Source organism: Protobothrops mucrosquamatus, unplaced genomic scaffold, assembly GCF_001527695.2.
Source record: "Protobothrops mucrosquamatus isolate PMUCROS unplaced genomic scaffold, P.Mucros_1.0 scaffold170, whole genome shotgun sequence".
Classification (NCBI taxonomy): domain Eukaryota; kingdom Metazoa; phylum Chordata; class Lepidosauria; order Squamata; family Viperidae; genus Protobothrops; species Protobothrops mucrosquamatus.
In genome coordinates, this window is record NW_015386531.1 from 1,338,086 (window position 1) to 1,359,709 (window position 21,624).

At 35.8% G+C, this 21,624-nt stretch overlaps 1 protein-coding gene across 1 annotated transcript in view; it reads left to right on the forward strand.

Annotated features, from left to right (window-relative positions):
- The window catches only part of DPH6 (diphthamine biosynthesis 6), a 222,252-nt gene extending 204,924 nt beyond the window's left edge, over positions 1-17,328 (forward strand). The window contains exon 15 of the mRNA XM_015813576.1: positions 17,013-17,328. Coding sequence (XP_015669062.1) covers positions 17,013-17,131 — 119 coding nt within the window. The 3' untranslated portion in view covers positions 17,132-17,328. The remainder of the gene's footprint in view (positions 1-17,012) is intronic.
- Positions 17,329-21,624: the final 4,296 nt, after the last annotated feature.

Sequence of the window (21,624 nt, forward strand, 5' to 3'; positions counted from 1 at the left end):
TAATCAATGATCGATTCCTTGGTCCACCTTTATCCACTTTTCAATAAAGTATAAAGACAGATTTTTCACTATCTTCCAGTCATCTGATATTTTCACCCACTTTTCATGTTTTCTCTATAGTTAGAAGCTCCTTCAAGCCTTTGACAAGGTTCACTTCATCTGGCTTGTGGACTTTTTTGAACACATTCATGATCAGGAGGTATCATTTTTTTGCAGTACTTGCTAAGAGTAGAGAGAGAAAAGTATGTTTGAAAGAGAGAGAGAGAGAGAGATTATTCTTCAATTGCAGTTTCATATACCAAATAAATGCTATTGCATAACATTCTTAAATGCCCTCTTTTTATAACAAAATTTATGGTCTTATTTTTTAAGAATTGTTTGCTTTCTTTCACTCTTCTCAAAATTACAAGAAAATATATAGCGAATTATTTCAGAAATAGGACTTAAATTTAAGAGATGTTAAGCAAATATAGGCCAAAATATAGAAAATCTCTTAACTATCATGAGAATTTTTGCATATATATGCCTGTGCTGTGAATTGGTATTGTAAGTGAAAGAGAAAGATGGTAGAAAAGGGTTGCAGTCTAATAAGTTTAGTGTATAGGTTCTATTCAGCCCATAAACTCATTATTCATACAGGAAGCAAGTGTTTAATGATTAAGACCCCAAGGGTTTACCTGATAAAATAATCTGCATTTCTAAGGAAAATGTAAGAAGCAAAACTAGAACACTGCTTTTTATTTTTTACAAAACAATATCCTCAATTTCCCTATCCGTTGGCTTTCTCAGTTGGATATATGTATTGTGCAGTCTTAATCTAATAATGGCTAATTATGCAGTTGTTTATCAGCTCGTTTGAAACATTCTGAAATTCAGTCTAGCTCAGCAAATTGCTTGTGCTTAAGGCATCTCTGCATTCAGAAATTATAATATCCCCAGAAGGTAAAGAATTAATAATAAAAATCCCCTCTTGTAAAAGATTATCATTGCAGAGCAAATGGAGCACATCCTTTTGCTGGTGCATTTAATAATACCTCTTTTTTTTCCCTCCATGAACTTCTACAAAAAGATTGCATAAAGATAGTAGTTTTCATTTACCTGTTACATGGTACGTTTAATAACCCAGGACAATCTCTTGCCACGCTTGTTGTTCCTATAACAAACATTCAATATGTAAAAATACATATTACACAAACACGAAATATACACACATATGGAAAGCACACAATAAGTGCCATTAACAGGTCAACATTAGCACCACTTCCATCAAATGCTGATCTGAAGGCCCAGTAGGTGGCCAAAAAAGTCTCCATTTTTCCTCCCAGATCTTACAATTTTAAAAAAATGGTTTTGGTGACATTGGAGTAACCAAGGTCTCTTTCTCTCTTCCTCTCTCTTCCCCCTCCCCCCCCCTGTGTGTAAAAATATCCTTTTTTTAACAGTACAATTATCTCTCCAGCTACCTGGAGTTTCCTTGACCTCCCATTAAATCCAAGATTTGGTATATGAAGACATTCCCCCTAGTATTTTTCTCATTTATTGGGATGTCTTCACACACGGTGAAACTGCAGAATAATGGAAAGCTGAATAGGAAGACCAGTAATAGAATGCTTTTACATCTCCAATAATAAAATAAGCTAACAATCAAGAAAAATTCAAAGGAGTTTTTTAAACACTATGTATATAAAATATAAAATTTATTTTGTATTCATTTTGGGATTGGGGCAGCAAAAAAAAAACTTTTGAAAGTTATTCTTGATGACACAAGGCAAGTTTCAGCACAAATCTACCACCAATCGAATTTGCCACCAAGAATGTGACTTAATATGCTTTTTTACTATAACCCTGCCCAACTAGGTGTTATCCAGATGTATTGGTATATAAATATTTTTTATTACCAGATGTCTCTATTATTCAGAGTCAGCATAGGTATGATAAAAGGCCATGCTAGGCATCTGGAGGGCCTGAAGAAGCAGCTGTATAAGGCCCTTGTTTCTCAGATATAAGTAGAATGGTGTACCATTTTTTATTGGAACATATTTGCACTCCTTAAATTTAGTTTCAAAGAAATCTGTTCTTTTATTTTTATTTAGCCTCGCTCTTCTTTACTGTGTGAACCTGATTCTCAGTAGATAACTAACCTTTCCTTAATGAGGGTGCAGATCATGTGGAGGCATAAATTTAACACCTTTCTACAGATTCTTTAAGGGAAACTTCTTTTTTAAAGATTCCACTGCAACTGCAAGACAGTACAAAAGATCTTATCATCAGACGAAGATACACAGAATGATAATCTTGGTGTCTTGGAAAGAGCTAGTCAATTGTGGATAGATTGCAGTCTGCATTTATAACATTGCAGCTACAATTCTAATCTTAAGGAACATTTTCTTTGGTTGCATACATGATCCTCCTGCAGGTGGCTGTGGGACCTCAGAGCTTCACTACGGGCATATTTCGTATTGAGTACAGGTATGATTTGTATAGGACTTGTCTAAGAGGCAATTCCAATATGCTTTGGTGGGGCTCGCTCAGGACCTTGTATACCTGTTCCCTGCTACCAACCTTTTTATTCTTGTTGACTAGAGTATCCTACTGGGCTACATTATGAGCTGTCTGAAATATGAATACCTTTTTGTTTATAAAATGTACTTAGAGAAGTAATGAATGTGAACTGAACACCAAGGAGGAGGCAGTTCATTTGGAAGACCCATCCAGAGTGTGCAAGTGAAACAAAAACCATTTATAATGCCTTCAGAACTTCTAGCCTGAATTATAGTTTTAGTAATCAGTAGCTACCCAGCTTCTCTGTCTTTTTGGGGTTAATATACTGCGTGGAAGAGACTTATAGCACAAATTTTATAAGCCTGCAATAAAACTATAACAACTCTTGTATTGAATTATTTAAGTTGTAAACCATTGTAAAAAGGAGAGAAAGTTTTATTGACTTGATGGCAGAAAAAATTATGATAAAGTGTAAAATGTATTGTTGCTGATTACTAGAGCATTGTCTATTAGTTTAGCATATTATAAATCTTTAGCTTACCTTCAGAATAAAACATTTTATGAGAAGGGCCTTCTTTAAATAAAATGCTGGTCCTTGTTAAGGATGAACCTAGAATACAATTTTAATTTGCAAACAAATCTTCAGCGTTTGACTGGCAAAAAAACTGTCTTAGAGGCCAAGGTGAAGGCAGATACTGAAAGTGTGAAGGATCAATGGATTTAAAACTTGAAGATTTCCCCAGAGAGAAATGGAATATAGGAAAATAAATAACTGAACATAGTATTTTCAATAACAAGTGTACTGCTTTAATATTTTGCTATATAGGTTGCAGTACAGGAAAACAATGATTTGAAATCAAGATACAGAGTTCAGAACTCTTTCAAAATGCAGCTATTATTTACATTAGTTACTGAACTTTAAACAAGACATTAACAGAGATGTTTATTTTTCATAAAGTCAGTTTAAACATTACATTTTATAGTCATACGGTTTTCTTTGTATCAGTCTCCAATTCTTGAACAATAGTATGCCAAAATGAACATATCTTTATTATGGAAATGTTTGAACTGATTTAGTTTGATAATTATTTTAAATAATACTTAGCATTTATATAACATACTTATAGGTTTAATATAAATTGTATTTTTGATCTCAGGTTATATACCTATAGAATGGATCAGGAGAATTATCTCTTAATTTTATTTGCAAATGTCAAGTAATTTCCTTGCTATATTCCAGAAAATAATTATTTTTTCCTTCTCATAGGTACATTTTTGAAACCTGGTACAACTAAGGTCTAGGAATTTCTAGCTTTGAGGCACCCTAAATGAGGTTTTAATCAACTTACAAATTAGTCTTTTTTTTTAATTGGTCCAGTAAAATTTATAATCTTCCCAGAAAAGATTTTGGAACCTGCAGTACATTCCTCCCATTCTTAATGATTTATTCTTGAAAGAAAAATCATTTTGTCATAACATTCATTGACAAATTAATGTCCGTGGCTTAAAATATTAGTGATTACCATAGACTGATGGCGACAATGAAGCATTTTGCTTCATTTTGAAACTGACATCTCTTATTGGATGCTTTATTTCTCTCCAGCAATGTTGCCACCGTTATTAAAGCTAGACTCTCTGATCATGGGTCAGGGTTGTTGTTGTTTCCTCCTGAAATAGGTACTAAAATAAATCAAAATATTGTTCTGCCCTGCCGTGCATCTTGGCCCTTCTATTTACGGTGAAAGCTTCCTTGCCAAGATAAAGGTCAGCTCTTCATCACTAGCCTGCATGCTTCCCAAAAGTGATTAGAATGTCATATTAGTTTCCATTCTCAGCATCTTTTGTTTCATAAATCCAGTATTGACTAGAGCCAACATTCACTTTTAGCCTTTGCCAGAAATGTGGTTGAAAGCTTCAGGAATCTGAACTGCTGTTTCCCACGGTGAACAAAAAGCTGATAGTATTGTGCTAAATAGTTATTGATTCTTCTGCGAGATGTGTCACAGATGCCAAACCATGAAATATGAGCAGAAATAACCTGAGGGCTGAGAGGGGAGACAACCGCTGGCATCTCCAGACAGAGCAAGAGAAATGCCTAGCAAAACTCTGGAGAACTGTTTCAGTCAATATCAGTTGTAATGGTTAGCTGGGTCAGTAATCTGACTCAACATTAAGCAGGTCCCTCCATTTCTTTGTTTAATCATTTGCCCTAATCTGTCTCACAAGTATTACTTCATTGCTTGCTTGGCTGCCACTTCCTCTCCTATTCTGCTAAAGAAACATTTAAAAGAAGTGTTCCCAGGAGATTTTGAGTTGGATGTTCATCACTAATGGAGTCCTATATTCCACAGATTTTAAATTTGATGTTCTGCACACATTGTACCTTCATGTAGCCCCTAGAAACATACAAAGATGTGGCTTAAGAAATCAATATTAATTCCCTGGGCACTTTGAAGGGCATATAGCTCCTGGCTAGCTTGTGCTGCTTTTTTTTCATTCCAGGTATATTCTGCCCCCCAAAAATATATGCTTGTTTAATTAAGGAGCATCTGATTTCTTCCACAATCTTTGCCAGATGTTGATGTAGCCATATTAGAAGATGTCTCTTCTACCTGGCAGTCTTCTGTTTGACCCATAAACATATTTGCTGAGCATATTTGGATGATGTAGTTTATCATGCATTTAGTTTTGATTGTTTCTACATTGTTTAGGAATTGTGTACATATAGTCATGTGTACTATCTCTCATGGATGACTGCAATGAAATTTCTTCCATTTTTTTTCTTTTTACGTAAGTCACCAGATATAGCAATAACAATTTCTCATAATTGCCAAACCGGTTGTGGGATTAAACCAGTGAGCTAAGAATAGGTTGTTGTGTATTCCACAAGCAAACCCAAGACCTATCTCTTGCCCTTTTCCATTTTGATTAAAATGTTCAAGGAAGTCAACACTGGATCAACAAATCGTATACTTACTGTGCTCAATGTGGTGATTACTGCTTTTGTCACTGAATGTGGTTTACAGTCATGGTGAAGACTTAATTTAATCTCTAAACCTGAATGTGAAATGAGGAATGTGAAAAGCTAATAGCCTTCTAATACTATTGTTGACAAGTTGTCACTTAGGTTAACGACAGCTTTTTTTTGGGCAAGTCAGATATTCACTTTATCTTATTTATTATGATAGTTTTATTTATCTTCTACTTTTTGGCTTAGAGAGCAATAAAACACATTATGAAATGGTTCTTCTCTTTTTGGAAAGCCACAAAGTTAACAAGAAGAGTAAAACCATTTTAAAATGTGTTCAACAAAATAAATCAAAATGAGCTGCATAATGGTTATTTTCACTCATTTTCAGGGGCACTATTAAAGTGAATTCAGTGTTTATCAATAATTATTGGGCATATCTGAAACCATAACAATGTTATCTTCTAAATAATTTCACATCCATTCTGATATGTTGTGTATTACTCTCTAAAATGGAAATATCTTTTAAAGGATGCATGTAATGTCATTCCCAATGTATAATCAGTCCATTGTCCTTCCTGCATGCAAAATATTTTCTTTTTTTCCAACAATTTGCATCACTATTTAATCAGTTTTCCATATTCCCACCATGCTTCTTTATCATTCACAGTGTAATTCTGGAGACTTGTATGAGATCAAATGTGTATTGTAGTACTGTCTTCAAATGGGCCTTGATATGTAACTTTCTAAAAATACCATTTGCTTGAAGATTTAGTAGATTGGAATTACAGAAGCTATAAAAAGGAACCTATTGATATCCTAAGAAAAATATTTCTGAAGTTAATATTTGCTTTAGCTAAACGTCATATTATGTCTCAGAGAATATTTTTTACTTTGGAGAACACTTTTTTTTGTAATGCAAAAATGATAAAAAAAATGTTCCCCATGTATCTTGGAATCTTTTTAACTAACACTCATCTCAAATGATACTCTTTATGTATTTAAACAAACCCAAAGCCCTGCACCAAATGTCATGTGCAGTTGCCCTCCATGGCTTGGAGCCAGAAATTCTGTTTTTCTTCTGAAAATGGGTCACATATAAGAAGAATGAGACAATAATCTGAGCATTTATATTGTGTTTTCTTGAGTGTTCCAAGTACTTTGCATACATTATCTTGAATGTTCAAAGTACTTTGCATATATTATCTCAGTAATCATCCAAACCACTCTGGAAAATAGACCAATATTATTATGCTGTAATGCACTTGAGACAATAAAGTAGACAGAATAGCTTGTTTAAGACCAGTTGGTTAGTTTATTATTGAACTGAATGTGAACCCGGGATTTCAGTGCAGGCTTTAGACATACACTATATCAATTTCCATGTGTTGGGCAAGGATTGCTTTTCTATATGTGCTTTACTCTTTATATATTCACATATTTGAGAAAAGAATATTAAATGATTGGAAATTTTTAAAAGTTCTCATGCATTGTTTCCTATTTTATTGTATAGATAGTCCTCAACTTACAACAGTTCATTTAGTGACTGTTCAAAATTACAACGACACTGAAAAAAATGACATATGACCGTTTTTCACACTTACGACCTTTGTAGCATCCCCATGATCATGTGATCAAAATCCAGATGCTTGGCCATTGACTCATATTTACGATGATGACTGTGTCCCAAGGTCATGTGATCACCTTTTGCAACCTTTTCACAAGCAGACTCAATGGGGAAGCCAGATTCACTTAACTGTGTTACCAACTTATCAACTGCAGTGATTCACTTAACAACTGTGGCAAGAAAGTTCGCAAAACTCACTTAACAAATGTCTCACTTAACAGAAATGTGGGGCTCAATTCTGGTCATAAGTCAAGGACTACTTGTATTGACACTGTAAAAAAGTATCTCAGCAGGCAGGAGCATTTGGGTAATTTTAGATTGAGGCTAAGCTACCTAAATAAGAGAAGCCACCAAAGAATTCCAGAGTTATAGGACAGGACAGTGTTTTTCAATACTGGCAACTTTAAAATGTGTGAACTTTAAGCACAAACTTTAGGCATACTGGTAGCCCCCAACTGACAACTATTAACTTTGCAAACACTCAAAGTTATATCAAAAAGTGTCTTATAAGTGGTCCTTGCACTTACAGCCATTGCAGCATCCTGACCGTCACGTCATCACAATTTAGGCACTTGGCAACTGGTGTGTATTCACGATGGTTGCAGTGTCCTGGGTTCATGTGATCACCGTTTGCAACCTTCCCAAATGCTTTCCAGCAAGCAAAGTCAACGGTGGAAGCCGGATTTCCTTAGCAGCCAACTGATTCATTTAACAACTGCAGTGATTTACTTAATGACCATGGCAAAAACAAAGGTCCTAGAGTCAGGCACAACTCATTTAATGACCACCTTGCTCAGCAATGGAAATTCTGTTCCCTTTTGTGGTTGTAAGTCAAGGACTATGTGTACACTATAATAATGTCCATGTATCAGATAAGGATTTTTTCCCCCTGTGTTAAATTAAACAGTTAACAATGTTAGTTGAATAACATGAAGGTAGCTATATATAATTAAAAATAACCCAGTACATAAAATGGTGAAATGAACAAGACAATTAAAACGACCAAAAATCCAAGTTGCCATCATTTTCTAAAGGCAAGCAGAATTGGAGCCTGTTATACATACATACATACCACACTCCAATTCATACACACACACACACACACACACAAAACACATACAAATATATATATGGGGAGGAGGAGTGGTCTTGACATCTTGTGCTAGCCTTAGGTTAGTCTTGTTAACAACTTCTCTGTAAATGTGGGCTGCTTATATATAGCTACCTGTATGCTAGGAATTTTCAGCTTTGAAACTACTTGGCCAAGAGTATAATGAAACCTAGCAAATGTTAAATTTATTACTTGTTTTAAAACCATCCTGGGATATTATATCGCCTAATAGGCACTGTTACAGCAGAGTCCATGTGTATCCGTTAAAGGACATATTTGTTTCAGTATGTCTCATGGCAGCTACTTCTGGGAGGGGGAGGAAAGAAAGTGAATATTGACTTAGGAGGGGTATCAGATTGATGACCTTACCTTGGAATAAAAATAGTGAAATAAAGAGGGCACAAAAGGAGCTTTCTAAACATTACTCTAGCAAAGTTCCCCTCTCTCATCTAAAAGCTTTACTTCTCACCTTTCAGATTTTGCAAATTGTGCTTAGGCAATCTCAGTGCTAGCCAGCGTTGGGACTGTATATGGTTATCAACAATTAAACATCTGTCACAGCAATGTCTATGGAGATTCTTAGTCATCCAGGACATGGTTATCTCAAAGATGCTTTTCAAAAGGCAGCTGGACTTTCTTGGGGTTTCTTTCCTTGAAAATGTTTTGCTTCTTATCCAAGAAGCTTCTTCAGAACATGGATGAGCAGCAAAATGTTTTCAAGGGGGAAAAAAACCAAGAAAATCCAGTTGCTTTTGAAAAGCAGCCTTCGGTGCCAGAGCAATGATTTGTGGCTTTTCTAGCTGTGTGGCTCAAGATAGGCAATTATAGTTTGGGTTATAAAAAGTTCATTGGAGGAAAAAAAATCAGCATTACAGCATTGCATAATTCCATGCATAAATCCACCCAATGGGGTATTTTTGACAATGTATACATACCAGCATATATCATGTAATATTTGAAAAAATTGCTCCTGGTCCAATTCAAGGTGTTAGTTATCCCCTTTAAAGCCCTTCATGGCATGGGTCCAGCGTGTCTGAGGAACTAGCTCATTTCAGTGGGATGAGCCTGCCCCACCTGCACCACAGAAGAGGCATGCTATGGACCCTGTCAGTCAAGGAATTTCAGCTGGTGAGGTCCAGAAAAACTTTTTCTTCCATGGCACTTGCCCTCTGGAACATTCTGCCCTCCCCAAGGTGAGATTGCCACCCATCATTTGGCTTCTGAAAGGCCTTGAAGGCCTGCCTCTGCCAGCTGGCATGAGACCCCAATGAGAAAGTGGCATCTTGGACGTGATTAATGGATTAGACCACCTTGGCAGCTTGAAGAAGTGTGGACTTCAACTCCCAGAATTCCCCAGCCAGCAGAGTTGAAGTCCACATATTTTCAAGCTGCCAAGGTTGAGAAACACTAGATTAGACAGACACCTCCTACCTCTTCCCAGTGTGCACTTTGCTTCCTTCCTCCAATCTTGGTTAATTGAAAATCTCAGCAGCTTTCATTCCCAGAATTCCCCAGCCAGCAGGCAGGAGGTGAGGTTCACACATCTTAAAGTTGCTGTGATTGAGAAACAGTGATGATTGCTGTTCCTCAATAGTATGGTATGGTTTTTGGATATCCAGAAAGAGAAGGAGTTCTTCCTGAGTTGTTTCTGATTTAGTCAGAAACAAGTCATTGTTAAAAGAAGGGCTGGTATGTTCCCACTCCTTTTTCTTTGAATTACAGGGTTTAGTGCGCACAAGTCCCATGGAGTCCACAAAGCTCTAATTAACACCCACAGTGAAATATCTTTTGTTAAACTGGTCATTAAGCACACTTTTCTGTAGGAAAAAAAAACATGTTAGCTTGGTGGTCTGATGAAGGGATATACTGCCAATGCTGACAGGCTCATAATTGAACTAACTCTAAAAATAACATATGTGCCTTTACCTTTTTTTTTTTTCCAGGCCTTGAAAAAAATATATTAATAATTAACTATATACTTTGCTTTAAGAGAAATTCAAGAGATTTTTACTTCCTGAATAAATGACTTAACTCTCGGAAAGCATTGTGCCCTGTGCATTGGTTTCTTTTTTGCTTGTTGAACTGCCCTTTGCCTCCTCTTCACCTCCCATAGAAACTCGCCTGCCAGTTAAGATCAGCTTCGCAGGTCCTTCTCTGGGGGCATCTTAGAATTAGGTGAGTGGTAACCAGAGGAAAAACAATACCCCCCCCTCCCCAGGATATTTCTATTCACCATCATTATAGCTCAGATGCCAACAGCACCTTGATGTCAAGCTTGTAATGTTTATAATAAGGTGATAAAATGATTGAATGTCTTTGTTGCCCTCAGAATGGAACAGTCAAAGATCATTTCTCAGTGGCCTGGCCCCCACGGTTTTGGCAGTACGGCTCTGGTTTTTGAAACGCTGCCAATGCTAACGGGGTCGGGCGGGAATCATCTTATAGTCCTTCACACTGAATACAGAAATGAAAGACATTTTTCTTCTTTAACTTCGCACCATTCGACTTCGCTGCATGAGTAATTAGAATTGGCTGAATTTTGGCCAGCTCTGTCTGTATCCTTTTTCACGTTAGCCAGCATATAGGCAGAGTTTTAATTGGGCTTAATTCAGCTAGCCTATATATGTTGTTTTTATTGGCTAGACCTTGCCGGTTGATTGCAAGGAATTTGTGCATGTTATGCATAGGCTTTTATTTGTGTGATAAAAATAGCTTTATTGAGTGACCCACCAAGATTCCAAAATATTTTCAAGAAATCTGCAATTTTTTTCAAAAAAAAATACTGATTTTACAGAAGACAGCACAGGGAAAGCTATGAACAGAATGCACATTCTGCAGAAAAAGCAACAACGTGAAGTTTCTTTTCCTAGCAAAAAGTAGGAAGCTGCTGTCTTTATTTCCAGAAAAAAACTTAATGATTGATGTATAAAATGCAAAGAGAAGATTGAGAGAATGTCTCTTATGTCTCATGATTGATAGATAGATTGATTATATTTCTACCAATTGCAATCTAACTAGAGTCTTGGCAATTTCCAACAAATAAGATAAAGCAAAAATAATAAAATATAACCATAACACATATAACGGAGATACTCTCATAGATATCCAAGACAACAACTGAAATACAGAATATCATAAGGTTAATACATATGTTAAATTTTTATTAAAGTCAACAGTTAAAGTATCTGTATTGATTTTCTAAAAGCAAGAAAAGAATTGTGGGAGATGCAACTCCTGAAGAACAGTGTTCTCTAGTCTGGGAAAATCCGCAGGATAAATCTCTTTCTGACAGGTGAGAAAGATAAGCCCAGAAAGTAGATGGGTCTTTCTGAAGATTTTAATTGTAGAACAGGTTGATAATGGCAGAAGAGGTACCTCAATCAGATCTAATCCTTTTCTCATCATAATCTTCTCTTATCCTAATTCTTTATTCCTTCAAATTCTGAGTCTCCTACTTGTCTTCTGTTGTGCTTTCCAAGCTATCTTCTAAAACCCCTCATTTCTGGGTCAAACAATATATTTTATTTAAAATTGGAATGGTAATGGTTAAAAGTAAATCTAGGTAATCATAGAGTTTGTCTTTCTCCAGGCTTGTAATAGAATCCACACATGCAGAAGAACACAGTAGGGACCCCCAGTTGATCTTCCTCCCCTGTGTTGTGGTCTTCTCCATTCTAAGCCCCTCACTCCTCCTGGAGACCATATAACTTACCTTGTACCTCCCATTGCACCCACACATACAGTTGTAACACAGGAGGAGAGCAAAACCACCATCACTTGTGTAGCACAGATGACCCATTCTTCACCACATAGAGCAGGGGTGTCAAACTGCCGGTCCATGAGCCGGATGCATCCCGCCAAAACCGTGCCCACCCCATTGCCGGCAATGGGAAAAAAGTCACGCTACGTCACGACATGTCATGTGACCTCGCGAGTTTGACATCCGTGACATAGAGGCAGCTGTCAAGCTGTTTACTTCTGCCTCAAGCTGAAAATAACTTTTGCCAACCACAATACTTACAATCTCTTACAAGATTAACAAGAAAGGTATAACAATTTGAGGAACTGAATTATTTTCTCAATATGCTGCCAACATATCCATAGCATACATCAAGTTGGAATCCTCATTTTCTTTTTTTCTATCTTTTTGTGAACTGACAGAGGACTCTTCCCTGATGACATACAGGTGCTTTTTACAAAACTCTCCTTTTTATCAGCCTGGGACCTGACCATCATAGCAATAGGTACTTACCACATTACCTGATTAATCTCTGAGAAGAAGCTACATACACATACAGATGTTTCCTGTGATCACACTTATCACACTCTCTTTTTCCATTTATTCTGTCTTTTTGTATGCAATGGCCATATGGTTCAAAGTTGCCCAGTTTCACTCCCATGGGGTACCATTTCTATGACTTCTTGACCATCTTCAAATAATACAACCTCTAAAACATTTTACTTAGAGTCAGCCTATTTTATTATTAACAATTTTCAGTTCATCATCTACGGGAATTTTAGAACGCAAATCCTCTCCAGGCCCCTTCAGGTAAATTGAAAATACAGTAATGAAATAAGAAGGCAATATACAATATGATAGAATTCTTACTACAGTTCAGATGGAACAGCTATGAAGTCAGTTTCATCAACTCAATGGGTAGTCATAAGTGCAGAGTGAGATGTAGATTCCAACTTTGTTTGTTTATCCAATTTAGAGACTATCCATCTCACTCACAACTTCCCTGATGTGAATGAAATGGTTCATGTCCACAGAACATAAATTTCCCATTTCTCTCAGCAGCCTCTTGAAATCTCTTTGACAGTTAAGGGACTCCTTAAAAGTAGGCTGGGATATGGAGAGGGTCAGTGAATTAAAGGAATAAAAATAAAGTTAAAATGTGAGATTAAAAATGCTTCCATAAATATAAGCAGAATCTTGGCCCATGCCATAGAGATGAGCTGCTTTTGAGCTGTAAACTCCCTCAAATCTGAAAATAAGTTTGAATACAAATCTACGTGTTTCTGAGCAGCTATTAATAGGAATGCACTGTTAAAACTTTTCTTTACTCTGAAACAGTTAATGTGAAGATCATTTTTTTTGGCTTAGTTAAATAATGCAACTTCCAAACAAACTTCAGACAAGTGAGCTGAGATAGAGATAAGTGTTAGGGTTTCATGATCCTGTTAGACTGCAAAAGAATAGATAATTTTCCAATATACACTCTCTTTTCTGCTATTGTTATTAAACACTAAGTCAATTAGGCACTTTGTTTTACTTTTTCTTTAAAGGGTCCCAAGCCTTCCTCAGGTTTCACATTTTCACTGCATAGCTGATTATTTAGAGAACAGGCTTGTTCCAGACAGCTTTAATTAAACTGTACTGCAAAACCAGATATAGATCAATGGAAATGATCCATAACAAGGGGCTAATCATGTATTTAGCAGCATTCAGTCCAGTTGAATCACCTTCTCCTATTTCTGTGGCTTTACGTTCATGTGGCAAAGGCTGAATGTGTGCTTGGTTGTGGGTTCCCCCCGCCTTTAATCTGTCCCATTAGAGGCCATATGCTTGGGCTTCAAGGGAGACAAGGCCTGTCTGCAATCTGCCAGGGATTTAGAAACATCGATAATTTGTGAATAGTCATGTTGGTACTGGTCGAAGGGTTAAGTGCTCAGCACACCAGGGGCGCCTCTTTGGGGACTGGAACTCTTAGTTGACTGTTAGGAACTTGATCCGCTGTGAAGCGCCTTTAAAGCACATGCAGCAATGGAGCTTTATTAGCTCTGGGATTTAAAGACACGTGTTAAATGATATTACAGTATATTAGGTTTAAATGCAGAGGATATATCAAAGAAAGGAACATAGTGATACCATGCAGGGGGGAAAAACACATGTTCTATCAACAATTGTGTTCTCTTGCTGAAACAAGTATTTTCTTCCTCAGCTAAGAGGATAGTATTGCAACTAGTCTTCAGGTTGTTGTGGAGAAAATAAGCAGGAATATTAGATATGTTTGCTGCTTTGATCAACTAACTAACTAACTAACTAACTAACTAGATAGATAGATAGATAGATAGATAGATAGACAGATAGACAGACAGACAGACAGACAGACAGACAGACAGACAGACAGACAAATGGGAGAAGAGAAGAGAAGAGAAGAGTTGGAAGATAATAATCTTCTTGCTGCTGCTGTTAGTGTCTGCTCCATCTAGAAAACAAAAGCCATATTCCTAAAGTACGTACACACTTTATATAATAATTTGTGCAGACTTCAGCTAAACTATCTGATCAAGTCAAATATGTTCATTGATTTTCCTTTCAAGTATGGAGCAATCAGTGTAGGTACTTTTGTGATTTAATAGACAGTTTCAAAGTTTAAAATGTAAATGCTATATTGCCTACCACAAAAATTCACTTTGAATGTTTCATTTTGCTTGATAACTGTTGAAAGTAAGATGTGTTATCTTTTTTATGCAGTGATTTTGTTATTTGCTTTATTATATGTTTAAGGACTCTTGTTAAATAATTTGAGGGGGGAAATAGCAGTCTTTTAGAAAAATTGATGTCTGTAATACACTTTAGTGAATAGCTCCCATCCAGTGACAGTTATGGCCAAGATCCAATGAAAATAGATAATGAAAGTACAAGGGATTTCACTGAAATGAGGGCAATTTTTGCTAAAGGTGGCCTTTCTACCTCATAATTATTTAACAAATATATAAGAATTGTAAGCGCAGATACATTTCCAGTTACCTCATTGTTCCAATACTGCTTAGTTAATGAGAATATTGATGGAATACATAAAATGAGTATTTGCTTTGAACATGGAACATGAAGTCCTTTTGACCTCTATGGTGATTATTGATCTTGGGTCTAGCTTTGTCAATATTCACCTCTGATATCAACCATTTCCATCTGTTAACAGCTTTCTAGCATTGCAACATCGCATGAGAAGACATTGGACGATGATGTGACTGCTCTATTCTTTAGAAAGCTGAAATCGGTGTAAAAATGCTGCACAAATTGTTCACAACCTATAGATAATGGGGAAAAATAATCTTTTGCCTCTTGAATCCAGTGGCATTTATTTCAAAATAGACCTGTCTTAAAAGCATTGTGGAAAAAACAGGAAATGGTGTGTGTGTGTGTGTGTGTGTGTGTGTGTGTGTGTGTGTAGTACATATTATCTAAGAGAAGCTTTTGTTTCTCCTCTATATGAATTAACATTAAGCTAATAAAAAACAACAAAATAATGTTTTTGTTCCCCTGCCCCCCAAAAGCTAACCATGAAATCACTGTTCAGCACTACAGCCACTGATCTACAGTGTGTGCAAGACACTGTAGTGTTGCAGAAAAGAATTAGACAGTAAGATGTATAATGACTAGTAAAAAATAATAATAATTAGGGAGTCTCAGGCTGCTATAGTGAAGAATAGTCCAACGTGACTCAGATCCCACTGAAGAGGAATTGGCAAAGGAGTATCTGTATAAGGACAGTGTCACTTTTGGGACCTATTAAAAACACTCAGGGAAATGCCCTGGACAGAAATACGCAAGAACCATTACCTAGGCAATAGGGGCTGAAACATTATTTAAGTCCTGAGAAGCAAGACAGTATTCATAAGCAACACAGACAACCCTGTTGCACCAGGGTTTAAGGATAGAAGGAAAGCATAATCAGATCAGGAAATCAACTCACGATCCAGTGTCCACTGGAGTTGGACAGCCAATAAATATAAATAAATTACTAAATAATGCATTCAGGAAGACAAGAAGTATATTTGTTGAGATAGATTATAATAACAGAATCTTGCAAGCCTGGTTGCAATTATAGAAGAGGTTTGGAAATAAAAGAGATGAAGAAGATAAATGACATGCAGCAAGGAGAATGAATGTTACATGATGATGGATGCACTTGGAAGACTGGGTTAGGGACAGATCATTATGGAGAAAATCTAGGTGGTCGCTAGGAGTCAACAATTATTTGATGGCACATAGTATTCTTTATTTTTATTTATGTATTTATTTTTGCATTAATGACACAAATGAATTGAGTTCTACCTGCAGTTTATTTTATTGTATTGAAATTGTTGAAAAAATATATCCCATTCTCTAAGCACTAAGCATTTCCATAGAAATCAAATTCATAATTAAGTCCTGAAGAGAACAAATCATGTATGACATTACAAACATCCATGTCTACAGCTGACCATCTGTAACAGCTGTGGAAAAATGAAGTTTTAATTATCATTTTCTTTCTTTGCATTCTGCCTGTCCCAGGGCAGGAGCAAGAACAGAGGACAGGTATTTCAACTCAGCAAGTTTAAGATGTGTGGACTTCAACCAATTGAGAAATTCTGGAAGCTGACATCCACACGTTTTACAGTTGTTGAGGCTGAGAAACACCATTCCCCAACCATTTATATTCACAGGGAGCAAATAATCCCATAATTGAAAATATCTAGGAACAGCTTAAGACTCAGACTACTCACCCTCCTAGATCGTGAACTACTAAGCTTATCTTCATAAACATCTATCGTGACACTATTTTTTACGTGGGTTAACTTATCCGCTTTCTGGTTTTATGCCTATTTAATAAGAACCAGATCTCACTTGATTGGATGGGTTGTATTCATGCATACAGCTGCAGTCTTAACAACTTCAAATTCTGTTGTGTATAATAGTATACAAATATAATATACAAATATATTACACAATATAATAAATAAATATGATGTGTTCGTACATGAAATATTGAAAGCTTGAATGAATGTGTCATTGCATCTCTTTTATATTATAGGACTACAAAGACACCTTGAAGAACAAATGGGCCTAAAAGTACCAGCTTTAATTATGGTACCTGTAGTGGACTTGCCTGGAAACAAAATGATTCAAATAGCATGTTGGCTCAGCCAGTAACTAAGGATTATACATCACGAACAAGAAAACATCAATAATGGAGTTATTGATGGAGTTAGTACTAACTACTCTGTGTATTATCTGATGTTAATAAGTACATTTAAACTTAGAATATTTGTCAACAATTTTTTCTAGCTGCCTTCTGACAGAATTCAGAAATAATGTCTGTAATTCCAGAATTCTCTAGAATCCTTGTATTTTTCATATTAAAATCAAAATTATGATGCATCATTTTGGTGTGGTTTTTACAGAGAATTCATCAAACAAAAGTTTTTAAAGTGTCTTTTTTATTTACATATTGCAATAATTTAGTGCAAACATTCCATATATTTCCAATATGTACTTATAAATATTTTTAACTTCTATGAAATATATACAAGTGTTTTCTTAAAATGAAGTTAACCTTCCATTTAATGAATCAAATATAAATTAATTGTTGCTGAGGCCATCATTTTATTGTGGCACTTGCAGTGAATTATCCTGAGCAGGATTCTACGTATTTGTTTAAAAAAAAAGTCTCTCTATTGTTTTAATCAACTCCTGCAAATGTTTGCCAAATTAAAGACTTATTTTGTAAATTGGGGAATTGGGCTTCAATGTATACATCATAAAACTTTCTTCTCTACAAACACTCTTTTCTTATGCATAAATACAACATGCTTTAATATAATGTAGCTTGGACATATATAAAGAATTTGATCTTTCCTATACATGACACGTATAAGCAATTGATGGATGTTTCTAATATAACATATATACATATATGTACGTATACATATATATGCATATGTATGTGTCTATACACACACACATATAATACATACACACACACAAACTCACATATAAAAATATTCTTGTTTTTTAATCTTCTGCAAATGTAGAAGTTATGTATATTCCTTTAAGAGATGATTAAACCAATAGAATCTTTTGTTGAAGGAGTAGATTGGAGATTGCTTAAAACAGGGATAAGTTAGTTTTAATTATTAGTGAAATAATGAAAAGAAGAGCAGACATATGACAACAACTAGTATAGGAACCAGTTTTGGAATTCAAAATGATGATACTGAAATAGTGGATAGTTTCTATTTTTTTAGGATTGACTATCAACAATAAATGGGCTAGCAGTAAGTAAATACACTGCAGAATAATACTTAATAAGATAATGAAGATTTTTGGAAAGTTATTCAGGTGCCTAAGATGTAACCATTCTTACAAAGCTTAGAATCATCCAGACAATGGTTTTCCCTGTCACACTCTATGGGAGTGAAAGTTGGACTTTTAAAAAGCAGGATACAAAGTATATTGATGCATTTGAATTTTGCTGTTAGAAAGGTTACTGAGGAAGCCAAACAAATAGAACAAAAAGAATAAATCAGTCTGGAGTTCTCATTCAAGATACAAATGACCAAGCTCAAATCATCATATGTTGGACACATTGTGTGAACACCTAGCTCTCTTATAAAGCTGGGAGAGATAGAAAGAGAAGAAAAGAATGGCCAGACTGTAATTGAGTCTATCAAGATGGATAGACTCAATTACAGTGATGAGTACACTACTAGAAGATCTGAAGGCACAGGTTGAGGTCAGATCATTCTGGAGAAAATCTGTCTGGGTGCTCACTAAGAGTTGACATCAGCTTGATGGTACTTCAAGTGTAGGTTGGTATGCACCTGCATTCCATTCCCAGCTGGTTGACCTTGAAGCCGTGTCTCAGGGAGATACAGTGAACTTTAAATTTCCCCTGAACCCCCCCCCCTTCCATCCAGTCTCCCTCCCTAGAGTTCATGGCAGACTGGCACAGAGCAAAGGTGAAGCACAAGCATGAGGTGGCAGCTGACACAAAGAGATAATAGTAGAAGAAGCTTCATCATAATCAGACTGTCAGTACTTCTAGTTAGACCAAAAGAAGGCTAAAGCTATTCATTAAGATTGGCAATAATAACAAAATCTTGAAAGAATGATTATGCTCATCTTATTGCATACCAGTTTTCTCTGCCTTGCATCTCACCAACTAAACAATCCAGGATACTCAGAATGCTTATTTTAATACTGATTTTTTTTCTTGTTAATAACTAATTTATACTTATGACCAAACTACTTCACTTTTCAAATGTATTACTCTTATTACTCTTTCTACGGCTTCATATCTTTTGGTTAGTAAAATGAGTCTGAGAGTGATACAGTGTTATTATTTGTTATAATCTCACATTTTGATCCAGTATTTGTTGCCAAAATTGTCCACAAATGAATTGCAGTATAAAAAAGAAATGAAAATTAAACTTTTAGGTAAGTGGGTTGGCTCACACATGTTCTTGAGAAAATCCAGGATGCAGTATACAGCCACATTCATTTCTGTAATAAGAAACAGTTTAATGCAAGGGTGTCCAACATTAGCAATTTTAAGACTTGTGGATCTGAACTCCCAGAATTCCTCTGGCTGGGAATTATGGGAGTTGAAGTCCACAAGTCTTAAAGCTGCCAAAGTTGGACACCCCTGGTTTAATGAGAAGCTGTTTGCATCTGGAGACTATACCGACAACACAAAGCTCTGTACTGACATTGAGAGAAATATCAGAAAAACATAGCTACTTTTTATCCCAGGATTGTGTCTCTCATACTAGATCACTGCCAATGTAGACGAAATGTACTCCTTTGCAAAAGATCTGAGATTTCTGATGTAACTCTGAGGATGTGAAATGAACTCTGGTTGCAGCATATTTAGCTGCACTATTGAACAGGGGCCATATAGAGCTTCCTGTTATATTCATGCAGATGAAAGAGATAGAAATGTGAAAGTGTATTAGGCAGGCAAGTATATTTGCCTATTCCAATGTATCAGGTTAACTTTCAGCTAGATAATCTCAAAACAATTATTCAGGTTCTCCAGAGATCCCTGTGATTCATAGATGAAAATGAGTAGGATTACAGAATGTTTGAATGCTAAAGTTAATTTATCCTACTGATTTATTTAGATACTGAAAAGCATAAAGAATCAGATAAGATCCCTGTAGTCCCAGGTCATGAGATGGAACAAAAATCTTCCACCACCTGCACCAACCTCTGGAAAGTTGCAACATCATGCTTCTTTCCTCAATCCAATCCCAAAAATTCAGAGTTGCAGACCACCACAGCCCGTTCCAAATGTAAGCCATTAAGACAACCAAGGTTTTTCTTCTCCTAAACCAATCATATGAGACCATTTAACATTAAGAAATTACCATTTTACGATTCCAACAATAAGGAAGGGCAGGAAATGTAGAGAATGAACAGGAAGATCATGATGGAGATAAGTTACCAAAGGACAAAAAGGAAAATGATGCTTGAGTAAGATTATGAAAATGTCTATGACACCATTATAATTCACATGAATATGAAAGAAGTAGGATAGGATGCACAATCAGTGTTACAATGCTGGCCTGTCATTATATGTAATGGTATTAAATACATAGGTAAACTTTGATATGGCAAAAATGAGTTTCTTTGCAAGCCTGTATGCATTGTCTTACTATTTAGGTTTCAGTCCCTTCTAAGCATCTTAATTGTACATATTTTGCTGGCTCAGAAATAATAAAAAGTCAATGCAGTGCTCTAAGAACTAGACCTGCAAGTGAGTCTGATTGATTTCAGTTCTGAATAAGTATACATTGATTTGCACAATTTCACTGCTTTTATCTACCACTCCCTTAAGTAAGTTGAAAGAGTATATCTTTTGATACATCAAAAGATAATATTCTTTTTGAAAAGCTCATGACACTATGTTTCTCTTTAAAACTTTTCACAGATGTTCGCTGTAATATATCAGCCAGGCTTACTGAGTTTTTAAATAGAAACAAGCAATTTGTTCAATAGTGTTATGAAAGTGGGTACAGTTTCACAAAGAAATCCAAGCCTTACATAACAGAAGGAAATAATTTAACATTTCTGTTAAGGAAACATTCATTATCAAAGCCTGTTGTAGAAAAGGTTATTTTTTCAATGTCATTGTAATCAGCTGTGGATATAGTGATGTTTAAATAAGGTAAGTGATAAAAGCGTAATATTTAAAATGTTTTTAATCTTTTTAAGAAACCCCCCTCACACACACACACACACACACACACACACACACACAAAGCTATGCAATAAAATAGAATTTTATGGAGAGGTTTTTCATCTGAGAAGTGCAAATACTTATGCCACAATAGGACATGAGCTCTGAATACAGTACTTTTAAAATAGACAATGCAAAGTTTTGTTCCAGTTTCTTTGATTGTATAAACCTTCTGGAAAATTTACAGTAATTCGCATGGGAAGCTACCCAGCATGCATACAAAGATTTCCAGGTTGCACTGCAAGCATGAGGAAAGAGTAGTTTGTAACTTGCTTTATTTTTTCAGTCTCTGTTCTTCTCTCCTTTCATTTTGCAGTGCCTCAAGAGAGGGAAATTAGGTAAAGATCATCTTAATGTTATGTGGGGATGAATTAATGTAATAATCAACAGGCCCAAATAAACT